Raw genomic sequence first — 27,299 nt, forward strand, 5'->3', positions numbered from 1 at the left:
ACACGGTGAGTGTCACGCTGCAGGTGCAGAAAACACAAAGCATGTTTCTCAGCCTGGGCGTGGCTTAAACAGTCTCTGGGTATCCCAGGTGTCTCTGGGCTGAACCACACCCAAAAGACTAGACTGCACATGCAGTTCTGGGAACCGAAATATGTGGGGGCATCCATCTTGTCCCCATCAATGCACTACTAGTCCAATCCCCAATGTTATCCGATGGGAGTGGGTGAGTCTGGTGCCACAAGCGCCAAGTCTGACTCCAAGTGGGTCTTTGGAGGGATGGAGAGGCCCTTGAGGGCCATGTAGGTGATTGTGGCCTGGCTCCAGCCTCACATCTAGGAAGGCTGGGGACATGAGGGGCAGGAATCATGACATTCACATGCTCATGAATATTCCCTGTTATCAGCAAGGCCATCTTAAGCACTTTTGGGGCCCGGGGCAGGAACATCCTTGGGGCTCCCCTCCACCGAAGTGATGAAAAGAGCCAAAATATCTGGTAGTGCCCCCATCATCCCGATCACCACCCATAACTTGATATGCTGCCTCGCAGTGATGAAAATAAGCATGGGGAACTCCCTTTCAGTCCTATTAACCTCGTATTTCTTGCTGTAATCAGAATGAGAAACAAGTGGCATTTCAAGGGCAACATTAGCAGTTCATGATAAGGGTATTTGTGTTCTAGAATAGGCACAGGACACCTTTCATCAACAGCAGCCACAAGGAAGCTATACCGGCCATAGTATAAAAGCAGGACACAGATCATATGAAAAAGGTGCACATAATCCAGGATAGACAGACGACTCAAATTAGCTGTCTCAATGAATGCAAAACTGCTCAAGAATCAATACAGGAGGCCAAAGCTACACATTGTATTGGATTGGATTAGATTTGTCATTTATATACTGCCATTTCCCCATTTGTATGGCCTCAATCCGTTTTGTGTTTGGAACACCCTTGTTAACAGCAGTCCATATGTGGGAGATTCTAAGAGTTAATTTATAGATGTGTGTGTACATTTTGTCAGGTTAGGACTTAGGTGGGCGGGCTACGCTCCAGTAAGCAGCCCGGAGGTCAGGCACTTGGGCGGGTGTTGTTGGTGGTTTAGAATAGAGTGCTAGTGCCAGAGATTACATGTGTGCCCAGCTAAACTGACATTTTCAGTAGGTTGTCACTGTATACTAATGGCAGTTGTGTTGAGGTGCATCAGGGGTTTCAGTGTGGACGGCTATGCAAGCTTCTAGACTGGAATAGCATAGCCATAGCTGAATTCTAGAGTTTGTGGATGGGTGGCTATGCCTGGGACCTGTGTCCACAGACGTGGTGCAAGATGTACATACTGTAAACTTGGATGGAGGTCATCTTCAATGTCGTTTTTTCAGGTCCAACGTGGTTGGCTGGTCTTGCCAGTTTTGGTCTCCCTAGATTGAAGTCTGAGCAGTGGGAGAGGGGCTAGAGGGACATGGGGGTGATGTACGATCATCTGTCAGTGATGGGGTGGAGGGAGGGTGAAAATATGTCATAGTGTGCCGCTGCGACCGTTGCTGCCATCCGTGGGGGTATGGCTGGATAGGTGTGTTGCTGTATTTGTGTCAGTGTTTCTGTGCGTGTACCAACAGTATAGAGTGTGAGAGGGTTTCAAGAGGAGGAAGGGAAGAGCCAGGTTGTGAGGGCCTTTCTAAATGCCAAGTGATTGCCAATATTGGGGATTTGCAGGGTTAGAGAGTTCCAAATGATCAGCGCTTGGACAGAGAAGCAGGATCCGCCCAGTCTGATAGAATTGTAATGTGGGACAACTAGGAGAGATGATGTGCCAGTTCTGAGTATCCTTGAGGAGTGGTAGGGAGTGACTTTGTCTTGGAGGAATTCTGGGCCGGTGTTGTGGATGGCCCAGTGAGTGATGCACATGGCTTTAAAGGTAGTGCTTTGACCGTTAGGGAGCCAATGGAGAACTGTTAGGGTAGGGCTGATGTGTTCTCTGGGAGGTAGGCCAATCAGCAGGAGGGCCGCAACATTTTGGATTCTTTGCAGTTTCCTAAACTGAAACGCTGGTTTGCCTATGTAAAGGCAGTTTGCATAATCAAAGCGGGAGAGGATGATGTAGATGATGGTAGAGAAATGGTGAGGCTAGGTGAGGTATGGAAAGATACTCATGAGGATGCGTGGATGGAAGAAACAGGTTCTGGATATGGAATTGATGTGTTGGGAGAGGGATACATCGGTGTCCAGTGTGCATCCAAGGTTTTTCACCAAGGTGGAGGTTACCGGTGGGCGACCCAGGGATAGAGGCCACAGAATAGGTTGGTGAAGGAGCACTATTTTCCAACAGACTAGGATTTCTGTTTTCCCAGCATTGAGGACAAAGTGGTTGATCGTCATCCAATAGTCAATATCCAAGAGGCATGATGACAGATCTGGACAGATGGAGACTGACGATTTTGGGATTTTAAGGATGATCTGGGTGTCATCTGTGTAGTTGTAGCAGGTGAGATTGTGGAAGCGGTTGAGTGCAGGAAATGGGTTCAGATAGATGTTGAAGAAGAGGGGAGCTATGGATGCTCCTTGTGGGACCCCTTTTGGTACTGGTAGTTAGGTGGAGGTGAAAGGGTGGAGGAGCATGATTTGTAAAGTGATTAGAGATGAAAGAGGAGATCCAAGAGAGGGCAGTGTCTTTCATTCCTAATGAGTGTAGCCTGTCTAGGAGTATGGTGTGGTCGATGGTATAAAAGGCAGCAGAGAGGTCAAGGAAAATGAGTACAGTGCAACCGTCTGCATCTGCTGTTCTTTTTACGTCATCTCAGATGGACACTAGGGAGAACTCTGTTCCTCAGAGCGGTCTGAAGCCAGATTGGGCAGGATCCAGGAGGTTGTTGGCTTCCATGAAATTCCTGAGCAGCTTGTATGCTGTGCAGTCCATGAGTTTGGCCGTGAAGCAGATGTTGTAGATGGGCCGATAGTTCTATGGGAGGAGTGAGTCGAGTGTAGATTTTGTGTGGAGGGTTTCATGTAGGAGGTTTTTAAGGTTTTTAAGGCACGGGGAGTGGTTGAGAATTGAGCGTGTGATACTGTCTGCCAAGGTTGAGGCTAGGATGTTTTTTAGGAGGATAGGTGAGCTGGGGTCCTCGGGGGAACCCAATGGGCAGCTTTGTGCTAGGAGTGAGAGGAACTCCTGGTGTGAGATTGGAGAGAAAGAGGTGAAGGTTTGTATCGGAAAGGGGTTGGGGCAGGGACATTCTTTCTAATTTAGAGATGATGGCAGAGTATCTGTCGATAGCGACATTGTGGAAATGTTGTGATAAGGCGTTGCATAGGGATTGGGAGTTGGGTGAAGGGGGGGTAGAAAATTGAATTCAGAAATAATTCTATGCAGCTCCTTGCTCGGGCTGCAAGAGTTTATGATTGTATTCCCATAGAATGCTTTATTGTTTTTTTATGATTTCCAATCTTGGAAGCTCTTGTTAGTCTTGGTAGGGCAGTTTTGTTCTCCACTTCTGTTCCAGGCGGTGCTTGGGGGTTTTTAGTAATTTGAGGTTGGCGGTGTACCACATGGGTGTGGGGCCTGATCTCTGAGAGAGGCGTTTAGTTGGGGTGAGGGATGCATGTGCACTCAAGAGCCAGAGATCAAAGAGTTTGATTGAGGGGCCTTCCTGGAGGAAGGGTGCTGAGAGTGAGGTGAAGGGGAGTTGGCTATATCTGGGGTTATAACGACCATCACATTCATACCAGAGCATTCATAGTGGATGAAGATTGGAAGATACCAGAAAGGTGTCTGTAGCCATACAGACTGAGATTATAAGAGGGACATAGTTTTCAAGTAATGTTGTCCTTAGAGAGCAAAGACGCAAATGGCTGTGGTGTTCACTATATCGATGCTCACTATTATTATAGAGGAAGCAACACAATAACCAGTGAAACCATGAGTGAGGCAAATTTGTGTCCTAAGAATAGAATCACTCTAAAGTGTAAGAATTTTGAAAGGTTTAGGAACTGGCATTTTCATAGGTTCAGCAATACGAGATTAAATGAGATGGGATCCCGCATTGGTTAAGAGGATACGCTGGAATTTGCGAACACTCTGCAATTTCTATATTTTTGCACTTTCTTTTCCAGGTCTTATCATGAACCAAAAGTAACACATTTTATAGAACTGACGTGGAAAGTACACATATTACAAAAACCAACATGACATTTAAAAAGAATTGAGTGTTATGGAAGCATATTATTCAAAATGTGAATGATTCTAGCTTCATTGTCTCCATCCTCAAGGGAAGTATATAAGTACCAGCATTCTAATAGATTTCAAAGCTTTAAATACACTCAGAATATAGGCTTGTGAACATTTTATTTATAAATGTGCAGACAAACATTTGAATTGTACAAAAAAGCAAACCGAGTTTTGTGTCAAATGAGCAGAACTTAACATATGCTTGCCAGAGGCCTGTGATATCTGGTTTGCTTTCTTCGGTCTAGAACCCCTTCTGCTCATCGGCCGATATTTAAAAAAAAAATCAGGTGATGGGCTAAACAATGCCACCAGCATCTGAGAAAGAAAACCTTTTCATATAAGACAGCTCAGCACTGTCAGTGTTATTAGATGATTTGTCCAGGATCACTGAATTGTCTGCTGGCAAAGACAGTATACGAGAATGAATGCTATGGTTGCACAGTCTTGAATTTGGATACCTAATCACATTTCCAGACTAAAACTTTATGCTCATCATTAGGAGTGGCTGTCTAGGATTTACAATCACGCGTCTGAAGAACCTATTTCTAGACCTTCATCAAAATGATGCTATGTGTGGTTTTATAGCAAACTCTGTCTGATGCAGGTACATTTCGTATAATAGCACCTGATGCGCTATAAAACAACTATATATACATGCAAGCCTATTAACTTTAGACAAAGGAATGGCTCATTTGGCCTTGCGGAAATTTGGATGTGTAATCTTGCATATGAACACAGATCTCTGCAATGAGTGTTTAGAACACTGAGCTATATTCTGAACCATCACATCACTCACATTTATCAATATGCATTTCAACTTTCGCTATTGCACATGGGCAATATGTTCCCCACAGAAAGGAGAGAATGCTACAGAAGGTGAATCCAAACTGTGTATCACTGTAAACACAGAAAGCATTACGGGATTCATTATTCAAAGCAGAATGTACCACACACAGGCAATAGGTTTAGCCTCAGCAGCATGCCATAAAATATCCTGACATGTGCTATTTATGTTTGGTGAACAATGGAAACGGACTTCTTTAGATTAGGCAGCCTTGTGGGGCCCTCCTCCAAGGTGTGGGCCCAGGGCAAGGGACCATTTTGCCCTCCCAGAATGACATCTCTTGTCGTCAGGCTGGAAATCCTCTGTAATATTAAAGCAGTTTGCTTTAAAGCTTAGAAACGGCTTGGCACTTATATAGCCGATTGCGCTCACTTTGGTTCATACTTCCCCAGCCAACGACAGCCTTAGCTCCACAGCTGGAGGCCATCTTCAAATTTGTAAGTGTACTATATGTGTGTCATGATGCCTACACGCGGGCATCAGGACCAAGCCCATCAGCTCCGGGAGCAGGCATCCAGATACTTATTAAAACCCCAGCAGCCCCGGCTGGGGGCTGTTTGGGTTCAGTCCTGGTGCCTTAGGCGCCAGGCTCATCATAGAAATCAGTCCTGGCGCCATAGGCGCCAGGCTCATAGACTTTACTTACCTCATGCAGACCATGCTGCTAGTGAGTCCAAGACAACGTGAGGCCTGGATGGGACTATTTTATTACAGGGACTATTTTTTACTCGGGCGTGGTTCTAGGGAACTTCTTACCTGGAACTACTTTGGAGGCTATTTAAACCACGCCCGAACAACAGGGCACGCTTCGTGTTATTCTGCATCCAGCAGCGTAACGCTCACTGTACCTGCAGTCTGCATCCAGTCTTCTGCCACGCCCGCCTCGAATCTGGAGCTCCTAAAACAAAGAGGAAAAAAAAGGACAAGGTTAGAAAACAAACTATTTTCGAATTCCTCACCTGAAACTGGATCCATCTCGCCTCCAGACCTGGAAAGAACATCATTTCTGTACGCGTCGCATCTCCAGCTGCAGCGCCGCGCCATACTCACCAGTCCTCGCAGCATCTTTCGATTCGGCGCTGCCTCCATCATTTCTTCGCTGAACTCCGGCACCTGAGGGACAAAAGAAAACAACAAGGTGAGCCGAGAAAACCAACAAATATAACTCTTATCACCATAGACTTACCCGATTTACCACCGGAGGCATTATTCTATAACTCTCCACATCTTCATGTGCCGCACCTGCAAAGAGAGAGAAAACAACACGTTAAACATTTACCGGACAGTGTCGGGTAATACAGACTCTTACCTGAGCGCCACCAGCTGCCACGAGGGCATCTTTTCACGATCTCAGCTGCAAGACAAGGAAGGAAGGGGGGACAAGAGTGAAACATCGGACACATTGAACTCTATGAACTTGATACTTACTGGACCTTGCCAGGACCCTCAGAGTCAATACTCTCCGGAACTCTCCCACGCCTTCAAACCAGTGAAGTAACTGGCATCAACGCGCCCCTGCAATCCATGCAGGATGGAGAGCTCATCTTTCAAGAATATAAGGTGAGATTGCTGAGAGGGCACTTCGGAGGTGATTAGTTGGGAGGACTGTGGGGGGTGCCAGCACTTGAATTCACGGGTGGCTAAATCCATCCCTCCACTTGCAGGAGAATACTTCACGGGTCACGCAGACAAGATTAGGAGGGCCAGTCCAGTCAGTCATCTCTGCACTACGCATCACGTTGGTGGAGACCGCAGCCGTCCGGATCCGACCGATGCCCCTGTGGGAGCCAGGTGAGCATAACAATGTGGCTGTGAGAACCAAGAAGAGAGTCATAGGGGTGTCGGAGGGAGGGTTGTATGTGAATCCAGGAAAGATACCAATGCTGGAGAACAGGAGTTACATGTAAGTAACCTGTTCCTTCTCCAGCATTGGATCTTTCATGATTCCACATGCTCATGAATACAGATACACAGCAGCACATATACACAACCAATGGGAGGCAGTACAGCTCTACAGAAGCAACAGAAACTCACCCCTGGAACACTCACCTCCAACTGCCTGGCCGGCATGGGACTCCTCCCTGGAATCCTTGTCAATGCAGTAAAATCTTGTGAAGTTGTGGGTAGACCAGCTGCCCCGCAGATGTCAAGCAGGGGAACACAAGACAGGAACGCAGTAGTAGAAGTCACAGCTCTGGTGGAATGTGCCCTTGGTCTACCTGGCAGAGGCCTGTTTGCAAGCCGATGACAATGCAAGATGGAGGCTTTCGGCAGGGCCTTCCCTCTTTCAACAGGTCCAAATGTCACAGAAGGTTGTGAAGATCTGTGAAAGTCTCTTGTGTATGCAATATAACACTTTAAAGCACGTGCAATGTCCAGCGAGTGCAATGCCCTCTCTGCAGGAGAGGTGGGAGAGCCAAAGAATATGGGCAGAACCAGTGGCTTATTTAGGTGAAAAGTTGACAGAACTTTTGGCATGAAGGAGGGATGAATGCGCAACACCACCCTTGACTGGTGAAAGGTCAAGTGTGGAGGCTTTTAGGAGAGAGAATGTAGTCCTCCAACAAGTCAAGCCGATGTAATAGTCACCAGAAAAGCAGTCTTCCATGATAGAGCCAGGTGGAGGGGCCATTCACTTGGAGAGGACCACATTTAGCTCCCACGGTGGTGCTGAAGCCTTTACTGGAGGTAAACCCGGAACAGACCTTTGAGGAACTCCTTAACCAGCCTGTGGAACCACAGGGAAGGCTTGCCAGCAACAGTATAGCAAGAGATAGCCGCCAGATGGACTTTAATAGGTTCCATGTGTTAATATCTCTGCAAAAATATCATCATACAAGAATGGCGCAGTACTTTTGCAACAATATTAGCCCATGCACCCTGCAGGTGACACCTGAGCAACCCCCATATTTTTTTTAAGGGAGCTGGGGATACCCCACAAACCCCACTCCCATTTGCTCGATAAATTATCACCATAAATAATATCACCTATGCCTTTTGCCGATGGCAGAGGATATGGCAGGATTTGATTAGCCTTGATGTGAAGAGGGTCGAGCCGTTGTGAATGGCACCATAATGGAAGTAAAGCGCTTCCAATTGTGCTTGTAGCAGGATAGGGTAGATGGAGCTCTAGCCTTTGCCAGAAGCTTACTGCATTCTAAACTGTCCAAATTCTAGGGCTGCAGGAGTCAAGCCGTCAACTTCATGGAGGCTTGGTCGTTATGCAGGACAGACCCTCTGTCTCTGGAGAGCAAGTCTGGTAGAGGAGGTAGATTTGCGCAAGGTGCCACAGACAGATGAAGATGGTCAGAGTAGCAAATCTGATATGGACATGCAGGAGCGATGAGGATCATCTTTCAGTGACTCCATTTGAGTGTATTTAGCACTCCTAGTAGAAGCGGAATTGGTGGGAATGCATAGAGGAACATGCCCTTGCAGGGGATTGAGGAGCGGTCCCCCAGACTCCTCAATTCAGGATATCTCCTGGCAAACTGGGGATACTTGGAGTTGCCCGCTGTGACCAGCAAGTTGATCTGTGGGTGGCTCCACATTGAGAAGAAAAGAAGAACTTGGCACTGATGAAGCTCCCATTCGTGGCAGGATCATAACTCCAGGCTGAGGGAATCCACAATAGTATTGAGTATCCCTGCCAGATGAAACAGAATGAGAAACATTTTCTGTGATATCGCCCAGTTCCACAGCCCCTGCGCTTCCTTGGACAGTACGGGTGAGCGGGTCCCACCCTGCTTCCTGATATAGACAGAGTGTTCATATTGTCAGTGAATATGCGATCAGCCTTGCCCTGGAGTTGGGGTTTGAAGGACTTCAGCGCCCAGAACACTGCTCGGAGCTCCAAGACATTTATGGGTAGTGTTTTTTCTTCCTGGTGGCATTTGGCATGACTTTAGCCTGTGTGGGCTCCACACCCCTCCAGGGAGGCAGGGCCTGTTGGCGTGTTGGCTAGTGAAATGCCGCGCCCTGCTCGAGGTGCTCATGATGATTCCACCAATGGAGAGTTTGTCAGAATGCTGTAGTGAGGGTGATCTTGTCGCTCCAGGAGCCCGACACCTGCTGCCACCTGCTGCCACCTCGCATCCAGAAACTCCTGGCGAGGCCTCATATGCGGTCTGCAGTGAGGAAACAAGAGGATGCAGGAAGACTTCATCCCTAACAGAGACTTGATGGAATAGACTGTCGTCAATGGACAGGGGACAGCTGCTGAATCTTGAGGAGTATGGCGCTGACACTCTCCTCTGATGGGGTAGTCAGACATGACAGTGTGTTTAGCCATGAACACAGGGACAGAGCATTCTGAGACGGCGATACACATGACTTTGGAAAGTTGATGGAGAATCCCAGAGAAATCAGGCATTGAATGGTGTCTTTGGTGTGCTTCAGGGCTAGCGGCATTGAGGGGCATGTATCAGCCAGTCTTCCAGGTGGGCGTAGACGTGAATGCCTGCGTGGCTGAGATAGGCAGTCACCAGAGATAGGCATTTTGTGAAGACATTTGATGCTGATTTTAGGATGAGCGGCAGAGCCTTGAACTGGCAATGCTTGCCTTGCACCATGAAGCAAAGGAAGTCTCTGTGCTTACGATGTATGGGGATGTGGAAATAGGCATCCTCAAAGTGCAAAGAGTAGAGGAAGTCTCCCTGTTCCAGCTGGTCGAGAATGTGTTGTAGCGTGACCATGCAGAATTTCTGCGATTTGAGGAACTTCTTGAGCTGCCTGAGGTTGAGGATGGGTCTCCACCCACCGGACTTCTTTCTTACCAGGAAGTATCTGGAGTACACTACGGAGCCCCAGAGGTGTGATGGTACGGCTTGCATAGCCCCCTTTTTTAGTAGGGACCTAATTTCCTGTAAGAGGAGGGGCAGATGTTGTTCCTTTTTCTTTATTGGTGGAATTGAGGGGCATTTGCCCAGAAATTCGAGGGTGTGACCCTGTTGAACGATGTTGAGCACCCACTTGTCGGTGGAGATGTTGCGCCACAGATCAACAAACTGGGACCACCGGCCTCCCACTGCGGTGCAGAAGTAGGGGCACAGGTCCTCATGTTGGCAAGGCTTGCTTGGGAGTTTGAATGCTGGGGGAAGCCTTGTGCCATCGCTGGCTGCCTCCATATGCCTGCGACCTCCCTCATTACGCCACTTGCAAGCTGGTGTGAGACGGTTGGTGGTATGAAGGTCGATAATCCCTGGAGCTTGTGGAGAATTGGCTCTGATTGGATCGACTGGACTGTCTCCGCTGCTGAAGGGTGCCCAGGGAATGGGCTGTATCCATGTCTGCCTTGATTGCCTGAAGGGTATCGTCGACCTTCTTAACAAAGCGGTCCAATCCATCAAAGAGCATGTCTATGACCTTAGACTGTACTTCAGGGCAGAAATTGGTGGCTTAAACACCCTTGGCACCTCAGCACCGCTCCATTACACTTCTGGCGGAAACCCATGTCTGCTATATTTAGGGCTACAGTGATGGTGTGATCCGAAGCAGCCTCACCTTCGTGTAATAAGGCAAGAGCTTCATTGTTTTTATCGTCTGGCAGGAAATCTAAGCTAGGACCCATTTTATACCACAATTTCCTGTTGTACTGTTAGAGAATGGCTAATGAATTGTCTGCCTTAATGGTGCAGGTGGCTATGATAATCACCTGTGTTCCAAAAGCATCCAGTTGCTTTCCTTCCTTGGGCAGGGCACCATGCATGGAAAAGAAGTGTTGGCTGATCGCTTCCTTGCCGCAGCTGACACTACAGAGTCAGGACATAGCTGAGTACGAAGACACTTGGGTGCAGTATCCAGAACTTTATATTTCTTCTGCAGGGGATCCTTTTTTGGAGGAGTGCAGAATGTATATTTCATAACAAGCCATCCTCCCAGATATTATCAAGCAAAGGGATGGCCACAACTGATTTCCTAGAGGCTTTCACATCTCTGAAACAGGAAGCCTTCTGAAACGAGGTCTAAGAGCTTTACCACCATGCATGAAAAGAACCTAGTGTGGTTTTAAATCTCAGGAAGGTAGATCAGGGGTCTCCCCATCCACTGGCACCAGGTCGTCATACTCATCTGTAGTATGTGTCTGCTGGGATGTATCTGTGTCTGGACAGGAATCAATGTCTGTGAGGGTCACCACTGGGACAGAGAATAACTGAGGCATTGGCAGAGGAGGGCGAGGTGGTGGAGCTAAGTCCTGGCATAAGAGCAAAGCTAGAGGGCTCCTTCTAGGGGTACCTTGAGGGGCTAGTGGAGGTAAACGCTGTTGCAATTCTGTGACCAAAGTTTGTAAAGTAGACCGGATGTCTAGTCGCAAATTCCTGGATGCTGGTGGTGTTTCTAAGGGAACTGTAGGCACAGCAGTGGGTGGAACAGGTGATTGCACTGGTTGATGAGGTGCTGGCAGAATTGGGTCAGATGACCCTTCCAATTCCTCCTTGTCAGAGAATAAAGCCTCCAGATGCTCTTCTTCAGATATGCTACCCTCTTGCACAATTGGGTCAGGTAGGGTCTTTGACACACCAGGCTCCAGGGTGAAAAGGAGAGTGCTGGAGGCATCTCTTTTTCCACACTTACACCGCCGGGAAATGAAGCGATTACTGGTGCCTGTGGAGTCATCAAGGGTGCCGTGGACCATAATGGTGCAAATGGTGCTAATGCCAGTCTGGAAGGCAAAGCAATCCTGGCGATGGTGGTAGTATTCGGCAACAGGGTCATCGAAGAGGCTATCGTAGATGATGCAATCGCTGATGAATAGGTGGTAGACTCTAATCAGCGGCTCATCGACAGAGTCGTTGATGCTATAGTTGTCTACGAATTGGATGGTGTTGATGACAATTTGTGTCTTTGGCTCATCGACAGTGTTTTCATCGCGGATGTCAACGGTAGTCTTTTTTTTCAGCCGAACGAGACGAAGACGATAGTTTAGTCAATTAGTGTATGTGATCTTGCTTGAAAATGCAGTAATTGTGGATGGGGCTGTCGAAGAAATGGAAGGAGTAGAACGTGACCGGGCAGCCGCTGTAGTCCTCGATGGGAGGATAGTGAGGTGTGCGACTTATGTCACGTCTTAGGTTTCTTCCCCAGGGAAGTGTCCCCATTTGGCCTCAACCTCTTAGCAGAGGGAGTACGTTCCAAAGGCCTGCAGACCCCGGCAGAGGCATGACTTCAGATTAAGGCCGATTCAGAGGCCATGTCACCCTCCTCCAGCCAAGTCACCAACCTTCAATGACGATCCTTTCGGGTTTTCAATGAAAAAGACTGGCAAATGAAGCAATTCTCTACATCATGGCCCGGGTGCAGGAAATGCAGGGATTTGTCATGCATGTTGTCCACAAAGATTTTTTTTTGGTTTTAAAGCTTTATTTATTAAGTAAAGATCCGGCATCATACACTCTTTTACATTTGTATATTCCTTAACACAATTCAATGTAAACTCAATGTCCAGCAGAGGTGCATATTTCCAGATCCTTGACAATATTTGTGTAGCCATAACGTAACCAAAGAAACCCAAAAGAAACCCCTCCAAGCCCCCACCTTAAATGTGGCATGACATGATTTCAAACATGAGAAGATTAATCAAATCTACTCATAGTACAAGACCTTTCACAGTACGGAGAAAATGTTCAGGATTGTCGGTTTATGGAGGAGATGTCCCCTATCTTCAATTTGCTCATAAAACGGGTGCACACCTGAAAAAACCTTTGATAAATGCCGTACACTAGGGTGCATACTTTTTCCATGGCGAGCACTCCCCACAATTTCACCCACCACAGGGCCACCAACGGGCCCTCAGTTGTTTTCCATCTATGGGCAAGGATCATTCGCTGCAGTCAGCATATGCGCTAACAATATCGCCTCCGCCCCACTAGCTGCATACAACCCATCTGCCACTGCCCCCAGAAGTATTGTGACTGGGGAAAGAGGCAGCTGCACCCCTGTGATGTCCTTGATGTGCCCCAGTATCTCTTTCCAAAAGATGTGTGCCTTTAGTCATCAACACCACATATGTTGTAGATCACCATCTTCCCCACATTTTATCCAGCACATTGGCGAAGAGTACTTGTGGATTTTGTGGAGTCTGTACAGTGTGAGATACCAGCGAAAGCACAATTTGCAGGTCGATTCCTTAATTGTTTCAGATCTTGAGGCCTTATGGGCCCTCCTCCAAATTTGGCCCAATTCCACATCCAAAATCGTGACACTCAGATCTCTTTCTTATTTTACCATATAACATAACCTACCTTCAGGGACTGCTCTGTCAAATAACCAATAGAACCTAGAGATTACCTTCTGAGTTACCCCTGCTTTCATAGAAAATTCCAGCCCCATGAAGGTCTAGTCCCAGCTGCTTTAACCACTCTGTGCGAAATCCAATGCCGAATCTGCAAGTTGTGAATCCGCTCCTTTTGGCCTACTTGAAATGTATGCTTGCATTCTTCAAACCAAAGAGGGAACTCATCCTTGTAGAAATCAGCCACAGTCAGTGCTGGGTATCCCTTCCAACCCTCCCAGAAACTGTTGCAGCAACCTGGCCCAAATTCCGAATGATATCTCATGGGAGTAAGTGGTCCCAAACCCGGTGCCACACCCTTCTGTCGGAGCACCTCATTCCAGTATCTCAGATAGCATTTAGTGGCATTCAATAGAACACCTCCTGCCAACCGCGCTGTTCTACCCAAAAAAGGAAGGGACCCCCAACGGCACGGTGGTATCGCCCTGTTCGAGCTGACACCATCTTTTCCTGTAGTCCTCTGCTGCCCACTGCAGCATGCGTGCTATCTGAGCCACCATAGTATACATCGCTATGTCAGGGACTCCCATCTCCCTTATCAAGGGAGACTGCAACAGCACACACCGGGGAACTCTGGGCCTTTTCTTGTTCCATACAAAGGAGAAGGCGGCTCTCTGCAAGGTTTTAACCATAGGTCATGGAATATTTATTGGCAGCGAGCCCACCACGTACAAAGTATGGTAACAATGTCATTTTAAAAGCTGCAATACAGCAAACCATGTTAGGTGTTGCTTCTTCCATCTCTGTAAGCCACCCATCAATCTTGCCCAAAGAGGGAGTATATTTCATTTGTAGAGAGTCGCTTGGTCCGCCATCAGTTTTACCCCCAAATATTCCAATTCCCTTTCTACCCAAATTACTGGAAAATCCTTGCACTATCCTGCTAGCCCAGTGGGGTCTTCCAATATATGAAGGATTTTAGATTTAGTGAAATTGATTGTGAATCCAGAAGCACCCACACATTCAACTACTGTCTTCGTCACCTTAGGCAACGTGCGGGATGTGTTTCTCATAAATAATAACATCATCTGCATATAACGCTACTTTGTGAGAAATACCAACTCCTGCCATCCCCCTTATTCATCGTTCAGCCGTATAATACTGCCTAGGGGTTACATGGCCATGGCAAATATTAACAGAGAGAGGGGGCAACCCTGACAAGTGCCCCTCCTGATCTCAATCCCTTCCAAGAGTCTCCCTTGAAGTAAAGCTTCATAGATGGAATCTGAAGGTTTGCCATGACAATCTAAATGAAGACTCCGACACAACCAAATGATTCCAGGACGATTCTAAGGTAATCCCAGTCCATGCTGTCGAATGTCCATGTGGCATCCAACGCTGCAATCGAGCATTTCATACCCATTTGCTTACTCCAGTCAATAACATTAATCAACTTCCTGTCTTGTGCCTGTTGGCCCAATATTAATCCCCCTTGATCGGGATGAATAATCTTGGGAAGTACCACCATTTATCATCTGGCGAAGACTTTTGCGTTTAGTTTAGCGTTGTTATTCAGAAGAGATATGGGCTATAGCTCCCACATTCTGTTGGTTCCTTGCCCGGCTTAAGTATCAACACCGTAGCAGAGAGGCACATGTCCCGTGAAACCCCCCCTTTCCCTAATTGTATTAAACAACTTGGTCAGGGGTGTTACCAGACATGGCTTGAATGCTTTATATAATCTATTCCCAAACCCATCAGGGCATAGGGATTTATTTGATGGCATAGAGTCTATAGAGGTACTCTAGAGCTTACTTATCCTCTTCTGACAACCCCAGTTAATGCGCTTTATGCAGTTAGACTCTCTGTCTCTGAGCCAAGATTTTCAGCTACCAACAATTACCTAGAAAAAGCTACCATAATTTCAAGCTTATCCTCTTCCCCATCCTAAACTCACCCATGCCATTTTTTAAACTGTGTAATATAGTTTCTGACCCTTTGTTTTCACATTTTTGACACCAAAAAGCGATTGGCTATAATTCCCTTGAAATAGTATTATTTTCTGGTTTGTAATAGGGCATGGGCTGATCTATCGGCCACATGTGCCTCCAAAAGCGATCTGACATTCTGGAGTTTTGAGTGTATATGCTCTCTGTGACCTCGCCACCTCTTGTTCTAAGGTTAGGCGTAATGAGTCTCGGGCACTCAGGAAAGACGTTGTTTCTGCTTTAAACTCCCCTCTAATCACTGCTTATGCAGCGTCCCAGACTACTGTTCAATCCATTGCCTCTGTATCGTTCTACTGGAAGTAATTCCAGATGGTTTCCTCTATGTGTGCCCTCAGAATGTCAGAAAATGTCAGAACCCACATCAAAGGAGAGGTCAACAAGATGCTTGATCTCGGGGTAATAGAACCCTCTACTTGTCCATGGTCTAGCCAGTTGTGTTAGTACCAAAGGCAGGATCCAAGGAGTTGAGATTCTGTGTGGACTATAGAGCTCTAAATGCAGTCACTAAGACTGATGCCTATCCTTTGCCATGGAGAGATGAGCTAGTAGATAGACCTGGTTCAGCCAAGTTCCTCAGCACATTTGATCTCACGTCAGGCTATTGGCAAATAGCCCTGACAGACCATGCCAAAGAGAAAACTGCATTCTCCACCCCAGTTGGCTTATACCAGTTTAAGGTTATGCCTTTTGGCTTAAAGAATGCAAATGCTACATTCCAAAGGATGGTTAACCAGGTTCTGAATGGGATGGAGGACGTCTGCATGGCATACTTGGATGACATTGCAGTGTTCAGCCCTACTTGGAAAGAACATGTTGACCACTTAGGATATGTTTTGCAGGCTCATGAGCAGGCCCAGCTGACCATGAAGGCAAGCAAATGTCAAATTTCTCACGCTCTGCAACACTGGGAGGAGAAGCATGTTTGAATCCCCTCCAACTACTCTGTCCCCTTCTGCCCATTGATCAATGGCGTGGAGTACAGTGTCAACAAACCAGAGCTGGCGCGCGTTTGGAGCATAATGCACGGCCAACATGTTCTTCTGCCCCCACATCCTCCCCTTGAGCATGAGGAGCCTACCCTCCTGATCTTTCTTTGTCTGGACCTCCTCAATTGGACGTTCACGAGTTACCAAGATACCATCCCCCTTCTCTCAGCTTGGCCTGACGACCAATACATATAGGGCGTTTTCTTCCCCAGTAGTTTCCGCTTCTTCCGCTTTTCATAGTGAGTTTCCTGAATGAACATTATAGTCACGTTGTGCCTGGACATTTCTCTGACTAGGAGGGACCACTTGGTCTATGAATTCAGCGCTTTTACATTCAGCGAGCCCAACCTAATCACCCTTCCCCTTGTGCTAGTCATTGAATTGCCTATGACCTTTATTTCTATGCACTGATTTCCTCACCAGGGGACCGCGCTGTGCAGTCAAACAACACATCCTTATGCACCATGTCTGGTTCTGGCATTGTTTCCAACCACCCACCTAACCCTTCCCACTGTCTTCTCCCTGTTGTCAACAATAACTAAAAACATAAACAACTGTGGAACAACCAGTCAAGTCTGGTCAACGCTTGAGACGCCTGGACCAAACCAGGCCATTCATGGGTTCACTCTCCGCAACCCCCCCAAATCATTCCTTGATAAACGCTATGCATAGCCGCTGCCCCCTGCTATTCCACCACTCTCCCCTATCAGCCCCACTGCAGATTGCATCAGCAACAGCCCACACCAAACCCGGTTTTCACCTCAGTATTGCATATGCTAAAGTACTGCCTTGCCTAACTTTTTCCCAATCTACTTGGGAAGTGTTGCTGGTCTGTTAAAGAGTCTAACCCTGTATAAATTTTCCTTTCCCTCCCTTTTGAGAAATTGTTAGAGTGCCATTTCTGCTTGGTTTTCACTGTGCCGTTTTGCTCAGTTTTGAGCGCCAATCCCTCATTCTCAACCTACACATCCATCGAAAAGAATGCAGTGCCATTGGGCCTTGAAGACATCAGGCTCATCTTTCTGAATTTTCTTGTTCCAGCCAACTCTTTTCATGTGCTACTTCCAGTGAACACCTTAAGGAACCTGTCCTGCTTCTCCTTATTAGACAGCATATCCTTCGGGGGTCCCCTGTCTTGCAACTCCTCCAACAACTGTAGAATTTCATCAGGGTCTTCCAGCCTGTAATCAGGTCCCCCATATTAAATAAACTGCGAGAAGAGGAATACCCACCTTTATCTGTACCCTCTTTCCATTAGCCAAGTGGTCAGGGGTTTGCATTGGCTCCTGAGCTCTAGTGTGGCAACTGACAGGTCCTGGTACATTCTCCCTTCAGACCTTTCCTGTGCGATGGACCCTTCTTTTCTTGCCTTGTTCAAGATGTCAACTTTGTCACTGAAATAGTGGCCTTTTGCCACTAGAAACCTAGGTGTTCCTCAGCACCTATGTAAACAATCAAACATGATAGGCTTACCCATGCCATCTTTGTACAATGTCTGCAAGATGTGCTTAACTTTGTCCTTCCGCTCTGAAACATTTCCCCCATCCTTGTGAGATACCCCAAAGAGGCGTATATTGTTCTGCCTTTCCTGATTTTCTAGTTCCTCCATTTTCATACTGACCTCTTTGCCAGTGCATTCCAATGCCTTCAATCTGACATCAAAGGATAGCTTGAGTACTTTCACCGACACGTGGTTGCTCTCCAAGGCCTCTATTCTTTCCTCCACCTTCTCGACTCTGCCCCTCACCTCCAATATTGATTATTGAATATCAGTCCTCAGGGCCTTCACCTCCTGCAAGATGCTTAGAATGTCAGATTTTGTGGCCATCTCCGTGGTTGGTCTGGGCGCCTGGGAACTTAAGTCATGCCAGTCCGCCATGTCCATATAGAGAGAGGGTGAGAGCCCACTGCCCCTTATCTGTAGGGATGTGCAGGAGCTAACATAGCCAACACCCCACCACTCTTACCCCACCGTCTGCTGCTGTCACTGCACCCCAATCAGCTCTGAGGTGAGTCCATCCCGGCTTGCTCCCCCTTTCCAAGGTATACATCACATGAGTGCGGTAGACCCCAAGCTCACAGCAGGGCCTGTGCAACTTCCCTCAGCGGTGCTCTCCCCATCTTTGGCCCTTCCAAAAACTCTGTTCAAGGGTCTGTCCGAGCCCTATCACTTCACTCTTCAGCACCTTGTACACCAGTGCAGCACAGAGAGGGGTCAGGCCCCTGGCTCTGTCTCTTCCTCTGATCCCTGTGTGCATTGCGGGCCACCCAACACTGCCCCCTCCAGCCGGCTCCGGCTTTCAAGGGACCGGGGTGTGGGTCCCACACAGCTGGTGATGTGTCCCCGCTACATACTCATGCCAGGGTTCTCGCCTATGGCCCCCGCTTCCTGCACTTGCCGTGGATGGCCGACCCCTCTTCCAGGCCTCGCTGGGCCTCTACACCGATCCATCACTGGAACATCTCCAACAGGTAGCATGCAGCCAAGAAGCTGTTGCCCAATACCTTTACCACTGGTGGCCGCGGTATTCCTGTGCATCTCAGGCTTTACAGGGTAGCATCTACGTCTCTATGGTGGTGTGGCTACAGGAGCTTTGTGGTCAGGCCGCCATGTTGCCCGCCCCCCTTTGTGGTCTCTCTGCTTTATTCTTCACATCAAGGTAGGTACTGTGGCGAACCAGAATAAGGAATCAGACAACTTAATGATATGTCCAAAAAGGGATTTTATTTAAATTAAAAGAAAACTCCTAACTTGCCCTATCACTATGAGGGAAGTTCTCCACCTAGCAAAAGAAAAACTAAGGGTGCACGTCAAGTCCAAACAAAAGGTCTTATGTCCAAAAGCATAAGTACCTAACTGGCTCTACCACCTTAGAAAAATGCCTAACTAAAAAAGAAAAGGGTAGGACTTCTGCCTGGCCCCCTTGTATTCAACTTGTTCTCAGGCTTACAGTTTTTGCAGATTGCCTCCACAGTTTTAGTATTCAATCCTTTTGGGAAAATGAACAATTATCGTCAGTCTGGGTTTCCCTCTCTCTTGGATAAGGAAACAGTTTCAGGTTTTTTAAGTGTTCCAATCCCACCAAGATGGCTAGAAAATATACACATCTTCCTTTCCCTCCGTAGAGTTGGGACTTCCCAAAGTATAAAATGAACTCAGGGCTTCTGCCCAAATGGGGGAATACAGCATCCTGTGAAATCATGCATTTTGTATTCAATCTTACAAAGTATTGACCTTCCCTTCACTCTGTTTCAACAAGGGACCTGTATCTGTGCTTCCTTGATACTTGGTGGTTGTTTCAGCTTTGATCAACCATGTCTGTAGCTTTTCCAGTCTCATTTATTGGGGCCGTGTGCCTGTCTCGTTTTCTGAACTTCTCATACATTGGCTGCTTTTGTAGCCTTACGTTACATTACAATGTTCATGTCCCTCTTTCCATCAATTAGTAGGGTCAGGTGCCCGTTGCGTTCTTGTGTCTTTTCATATGTTTGGCAGCTATTCCATTCCTGAATCACCTAGTTCGTATTCCTTTCTCTATAGATTATTGGGGCCGGGTGCCCATTACAGTCACTTTGTATTTTGTACCTGTGTTGGTTTCACTGCTCCTGGCAACCTGCAGACATGTATCTCGCTTGCCTTCACACGTCTGCATCATCTCTTTCCCTGTGTAGACCCCTCATGGTGGCAAAGGCTCCTGTTGGTAGAAGCTCGGGACCTCAGGCTCCTCTCTTCTCTTGGGTCTCGGTGTACGTTGCTGGGTACTAGGCCCACCACTGCTCTTCAGTGGTCACGACACCCATGAAGATTGTCTTCCCATCCTCTACTTTCCCTTGACTAGAGCCTCTTGCTTGGTCAAGGTACCCTCCTTCCAGACCCCGGCTAGCGGGTTTCTTGCTCAGCCCATCACCGCTGGCTTCGTGGTTCGACGTGGCTTTGCCCCTCTAGGACATCGATGCTACAGGGGCTTGCCTCTGCATAGCATTTGGTTTCTTCCCAACGTGGGATTTCCTGTTCCATTCATAGTTTGTTCTCCTTTTAAGCACATCATTAGAGTCAATTAAATGATGTCTGTCTTCCAAGGGAGGGTCTTGCATATCAGGCTCAACTCCTAGTCTTAAAGGGGGTTGCTCCCCTGGGGGGAGAACGGACACATTGTCCAGATTTGTCACAGTACACAATGTACATATTACAGAACACAAACCGACACATCCACTCATCTGCCAGATTTCTTTCAACTATTCTGGAAATCACATTCAGCACACTCATGCTGCTGACGCATGCATCATCATTCAGCAATCCACATTTCATCTCTCACCCATGCGACAGCATCACACACAGCTCAACATGTATGCATCTGTTTTGGGCCACCCCCATCTCCAGCTCAAGACCACAAGAGACTCCTCTGGGAACACCAATAAGAAAGAAATTGCCTCATCCTAGCAACAACAGGGACAATATCAGTGAGACCAACCACTGAGGATGAGGCGATCAGGTGACAAGAGTATGTGTCATCCCTTCTGGTTTTTGTCTTCACTTTCTACTTAAAACTACACTGCCAGCGGCCATCTTGGATTGGAGACATAACTTCCAGTAGCCATCTTTGATTGGTGACCGCACTTCCTGTGGCCATCTTGGATTGGTGGCATCACTTCCTGCTGCCATCTTGGATCAACCCCATCTCCAGCCCAAGGCCACAAGAGGCTCCTGTGGGAACACCAATCAGGAAGAAACATCAGGGACAATATCAGAGAGACCAAACACTGATGGACTATGGGATCAGATGACACTTCCTAGGGGTTTACAGCCAGGGACATCCCAGTTAATGGCGGAACAGTGAAGGATGAAGACCCGCTATTAACCAGCCTCTTCGCCTCTTAGTCTATGAGCATTTATTCTTGTCTTTCTCCCTGGTGCACCTGTGAGTACCCCAGGCTTCCTAATTACTGTACTGTCCCTCCACTCTCCTATAATGCATTCACTCCTTCTCCTCCTGCTGCTCCTTCTACTCACCTCTCCCTACACTTTCTCCAATCATTCTGCATCTTCCTCCTTTCCTATTCCTATTATAAAACTCACAACTCAAAACTCACACTACTCCATCTACTTTCCACCTCCTTCCAACAAAGAAAGCCAGCAAGCTAACCATACCTCCTCTAACACCTATCAACCTTGCCTCTCTTCCTCTGACACTCAACTTCTCTATTGTTCCTTACCTCATCAACTGAACATTGCAATCTGGAATGCTCAGTCTGTATACAACAAAGCTTCCTTTATCACGGACTACTTTCACTCCAATTCTCCGCCCCAGACCTTCTTGCTATCAATGAAACCTGGATTTTTCCATCTGCTGCTGCCACTCAGGCAGCACTACATGACTCCAAACTATCCTTCATCCACTCTCCTCGACTGACTGGCAGAGGTGGAGGTGTCGGGCACCTACCTTCTTCCGGCCTCAATGCCTCACAAATCTCCAATGCTATGTCCTATCTTACCTCTTTTGAATTCACCATCTCTACTATTGCTCTGCCTCGCTCAGTTCACATCATCTCCATCTATCGACGTCCTGGTCCCACTGGACCATTCTTTGATGATCTTGTGCAACGCCTAGATTCTCTTTCAACTAAACATCACCTAATTCTCTTAGGTAACTTAAACCTTTCCCCTACAAACACTTCTCAGAAATCTGAACTTCAGCATTCTCTTGAAGACCATGCTCTCCACTCTATTCATAACCTACCTACACACACACAGGGTAAATCTTTGGATCTGTTATTTATCACCACCTCTCTCTCTCAGACACTAATACAACAGTCACACCATCCATATCTGATAACCTAATTGTTTCCACCACCATCTCTTTCCACCCTCTGACATTTCCTCACTCATTGCTTCACTTATTACTAAAAGGAAATTTAAACCTTCTACCATTCCCCCTTTCTCTCTGGCGTACAGTTCTCACTCTTCTTCACATTGCCTTCTCCAGATTCCAATCCCTACTGAAAGACTCATTCTTCTGTCACTTTTCAATGCTTACTTTAATCCCTAAGTCTCAGAATCACCCCATTCACATGCTCTCTGAGCACAGTCATACATCGGCTGCTGCGCAAATGGCGGCGTACCCACTCGTATGAGGACAAGCAACTTTACCTCTCTGCCCTGAAATCTCTCAAGTCAACTCTTGATTAAACAAAAAGGGAATTCTACCTAACCCATCCTTGCCGGCTACAGGGCATCCTAAACTCAATTGCACTCCTCCTAAGTGTATGGCTATCAACTCTACTCTCAGAGCAAGAATCTTTGCTTCAATGATTTCCAAAAGTAGAGACTCTCCCCTGACCTTCCTCACACTCCCTCCTCCTACATTTTACATTCTGCATACTCTACCATCATCCTCTGCCTCTATCTCCCACTTTAGTCAGACTGATACTGAAGATGTCCTATCTCTGATTATGAAGGCTAACCCTTCTCATGCCCCATTAGACCCTTGTGCTCCTCGGCCTTTAGTGGCCTCTCACCTCGCTGAACTCTTTAACGTGTCCTTCGACGCTGCTTGCTTTTCCTCTGTTTTGAAAAAGAGACATGGTCATCCCTCTCCTAAAAAAGCAAGGGGTTGACTCGAAACTACCAGCTAACTTTCACCCTGTTTCTCTCCTTCCACACTACTCTAAAGTGCTTGAAAGTGTGTTCAGCCGTCTTAACAATTTCTTAGACATCCACAACGTTTGAGACCTGCTACAAGCAGGTTTTTGCTCCTGTCACTGTATGGAAACTGCTCTCATTAATGTCTCCAACTTCATTGCCTCTGCTAAGCACGCAAACCTATCCTCTATCCTAATTCTCCTTGACTTGTCTGCTGCCTTTGACACTGTCGATCACTCTGATCTCCTTAATACTCTTTTTCTTCTTGGGATTCGTGATCAAGCCCTTGCTTGTATTGAATCCTACGTTGCACCTTGCCAATTCTCTGTCTCCTAGAGCAACAACACCTCTCAACTCGCTCCTCTGTTTGTGTTCCACAAGGCTCTGTCTTGGGTCGGCTCCACTTTACACTCTACACCTCAGCTCTTGGGGCACTAATCTCCTCCTTTGGGTTCTTATACCAACTCTTTGCAAACAACACCCAAATCCTCTCTTTTCCTAAACTCTATCAACATGTCCAACCGTCTCTCTGCCATTAAATATTGGAAGGCTTTGCACTCTCTGATGTTTAATTCTACCAAAACAGAGGTGATCTTCCATGCCAAAATCTCTCTCTGATCTCTTCATCTGCCTACTTAGTTCCCACCTGACACTCTGCCCTACTCTTCTTCAGCTATAAACCATGGCATCATCTATGACACACTTTCTCTACTTTCATTTCTAAAACTGGGACAGTAGCTCGCCTCAACCTCCTAAATATAAGGAAAATTAGGCACCTCATTCCTTTTAACACCGCCAAGCATCTCTTAACCACTATTGTCTTTTTTAAACTGGACAACTGTTCCAGCATACGCTTTGGTCTCCCCAGCTATGCTTTCTTTCCTCTCAACAAGATCATTAACTTAGATACCAGGACTCTCTTTGAACTCCCACACTTCACAGCTACTTCCTCGTACCTACACCAGGCTGGATGGCTGACAAGGCAAAACAGGGCCAGATTCAAATTTCTTCTCCTGGCTCACAAATCTATCCCTGGTAAGGCACCACTGTATATTTCCTCCTCTATCCGACTATAAAAGCTTTCTCATAATCACTGCTTTGCCTCGTTGGCTACCCTTGTGGGTCATCACCCTCCCTGTGCTTCCTCTCTCTTCCCCTCTTTCTATCTTCTTGCTCCACTTGCATGGAATTCTCTTGCCCCAGAAATCTGAGAAACAGCCCACATGGAGTTGTTCAGAAGCAAACTAAAATCCTACCTCCTCACCTCCGAGTTACACTCTTAACCTACCTCATCTGCCTGCTAGCTAACATTTTTTCTTGCCTCTAAACTGCCTCTGTCCCTCACTTCCTCTGCCTCTACACTAGCACTCCACCCAGTAGGGTCACAGCACAGCTGGCTCTACCTGCACTTGAAAATGTCCAATATTGGTTGTCCTTAATCTATATATGTCAACCTATGTATTGTCCCCGGTGACTGTTCCATTTACTCCCCTCCACAGCCTGGTCAGAATGTCACTCCAACACACCCCATTGTAAGAAGCTCACTGCTTCCTGTCAAATCTGATTTCTTATCTATTGTATGTTCTTTTGCGATCAAAGGAGCATTGTTCTTCCTGTATATAAGTAAATACATAAACTACACATTACCACAGTATTCGTAATGTGCAGTCACTGCAAAGCCACTATGGAAAACTGCATTTAACCAACTGTGCTTTAGACAGAATAGTGTAAGCATTGTGAACCGCAGGATAGTGTACAATTGTTCCAATATAATCACATCAAAATCATTTTAATTTGTGAGAAAAAAATTGTGAAAAAATAAGAGCCATGTTGCTGTGAATGGACTCAATATGTTGTAATATGTATGGGAAAATAAGCAGTTCAGTATGTTGCCGTGGATCCCCATTTGATGATAATGCTAGGAGAGAAACAAAGCACGATGAACAAAAATATATTATTTAGTCTAATACTGCCTATCTGAATTACCATTATTGCAAGTGGTGAAGGAATTTGACAGCCAAATTTTGGGTTATGGTTACTCCACATTCTGTAGTAAAATATGACACCATTGGGGGCGTGGCTGTGTAGCGCCAACTGGTAATATCACCAAAATCAATGCCTGGGTTGTGAGCAGAGGTTGTAACTCTGCTCGCAAGCAGGGCGACTGTTGGGGTATGGATATCCAGAACTATTATCAAGTGGCCTTAAAATAGGTGGCATTCAGAAATATTGGCTATTCACAATTGCCGCAATACTCATAATGAGGAACTTTGTGTTTTCGTTTTGAATACTCTTTGAACCACCAGGGGAGCCGTCACAAACTCCCTGATCTCTAAGCACATATGTCATCACTGCGGTAACAATTCATTGTACAGAACGCATAGAAGAGCATGGAAAAAATGCACTCCAAATACACTTACGAAAACAGATGAACGGCATCACTTTTCTCTTTGATAAAATCCCTCCTGTATTTCATAAACTCGCGTAGTGTAATCAAAGGGTTCTCAGAGATGCTGAACTTGTTATCTGTAGCCCAGGTCTCCATGGCAACCAATACGATCCGCGTGTTAAGTTGATCTTTATATATCTAGTGCATTAACAAAATGGACACGTCAGATACTTATATTGACTGAATTTCTCTCCGAAAACAATGAAAAAAAAATCTGTGATCTAAACTTCAAAGCAATTCATCCTCATGTTGGTCATAAGAAGCAGCACGTCTGTCTTTCATCACTTTCCTCAGATAGCTCCACTTGTCAGAGTACAGCACAAACATGTTACATCCCCCAACCCCTCTCCTCCTTCATCTGCAGAGTACGGCTAGCCTTCAGAAGCAGGACTCGTGAAAACCATACACAGTTATGCAGCTGAAGGCAGGTCATACGTGAGTCAAAACAGCAAGGAAACATACGTAGGCCAGACGCACCTGCCATTTATAATCAGTGTTTACTGACCAGGCATTTTCCAATAGATAGCGAGGAGCGCTGAAACATGAGACGAGAGGCTTCACAATCCAGAGAGTCAGTAGAGTTTAGTAACATCTGTGCTTAATAAATATCTTCAAAGCTGCCACTTTCAAGCCATTCATAAAGGACTTGAACGCAGGCTGCGTAGATTTGTGTTAATGAAAGGCTGTTGTTCATATTGATATGATATGATATTTAATTTATGGTTTATAGTGATATTTTCGAACGTCACATTTTCGAGATACCATTTTGTTGACACAAAAATGCCGGAAATTTTTTTTTCTAATTTTTTTTTAATTTATTTTTTAAATGGGGGGGTTCCCCCACCAAACACCCGTTTTTTTTTATTGACTCTTTCTTTTTACTAACGAAACAAAAATAAAACATAAAATCAAAAAATCAAAAATAATACATTTGGATTTTTTTTTCTGCATTATTTTCAACAAAATGGCATTTCGAAAATGTGTTTTCGAAAAGGTCACTGGATACTTTTATTTATATCGCGCTCTTACTCAAGTGTTTCAGAGCACGACCAAGCAGAGGGAGGGCAACAACGGAGAAACAAAAACAAACGTTCTTACTAGGCCCAGCGACATTAAAAATGCGCCAGTGCATGGAAAAAGGGAAAAGGGGAAAGTGCGAGGGAGCGGGGAGAGGTGGAAAGTGCAGAACAAAGGAGAGAAACAGAATAAATAATAAGTGCAATGAATAAATAAAAAAGGCAGTGAAAAAAGGTAGTGCAGCCATCAAGTGGCAAGTGCTTGATTAGTCAGATAGAGTCTATCTGATAAGTGCAGAGAAAAAAGGGGGACTCTATGTGTACAGATACAGATCCCAAGTGCAAGAGTCGTCTTTGGGACAGTGCAGGAGGGAGGCATGGTGAGCAGGTACCTGGGCCCGAAAGGACAGAGGGTGGCCAGGTGCACGATGCCGAGAGAGAAAAACAGATCAGCAGGGGAGAAGAGTGGCAAAGGCAGAAGCGAAGAGCAAGGTCTTAAGGTGCTTCCGGACCCAAGATGGTTCTCCTCAAGTTTCAAGGTGGTTGGGAGACGGTTCCAAAGGGAGGCTACAGCTGAAGACACAGATCTGCCTCAAGCTCTTTTCTTTGAAAAACGACTGACCATGAGGGAGTTAGAAGTAGAGGAGCGAAGGGCTCGAGAGGGGAGGTATTTGCAAAGGGATAGTTGAAGGTATAAGGGACCCAGGCCCCAGAAAGCCTTACGGACAATGCAGAGGGTTTTCAGAGCTGGAGAGATACTATCCAAGGGTTGAGGCCAAGGACAAGTCTCGTAGTCCTGTTCTGGATAAGCTGTAAAGGGCAGAGAGTAGAGGCAGGTAGAGTTAGAAAGAGGCTGTTACAGTAGTCCAACCTAGAGAGAACCAGAGCTGGGGAGACAGTGAGCTT

At 46.5% G+C, this 27,299-nt stretch overlaps 1 protein-coding gene across 5 annotated transcripts in view; it reads right to left on the reverse strand.

Annotated features, from left to right (window-relative positions):
- The window catches only part of ADAM22 (ADAM metallopeptidase domain 22), a 1,877,697-nt gene that overhangs the window by 579,908 nt on the left and 1,270,490 nt on the right, over positions 1-27,299 (reverse strand). For all 5 annotated transcript variants that reach the window (XM_069648369.1, XM_069648368.1, XM_069648372.1 and 2 more), the window contains exon 11: positions 25,349-25,515. In XM_069648369.1, the coding sequence (XP_069504470.1) occupies positions 25,349-25,515 (167 nt within the window). The remainder of the gene's footprint in view (positions 1-25,348; positions 25,516-27,299) is intronic.

This window comes from Ambystoma mexicanum, chromosome 2q (genome assembly GCF_040938575.1).
Source record: "Ambystoma mexicanum isolate Mex_15411 chromosome 2q, UKY_AmexF1_1, whole genome shotgun sequence".
In the NCBI taxonomy this organism is placed as follows: Eukaryota; Metazoa; Chordata; class Amphibia; order Caudata; family Ambystomatidae; genus Ambystoma; species Ambystoma mexicanum.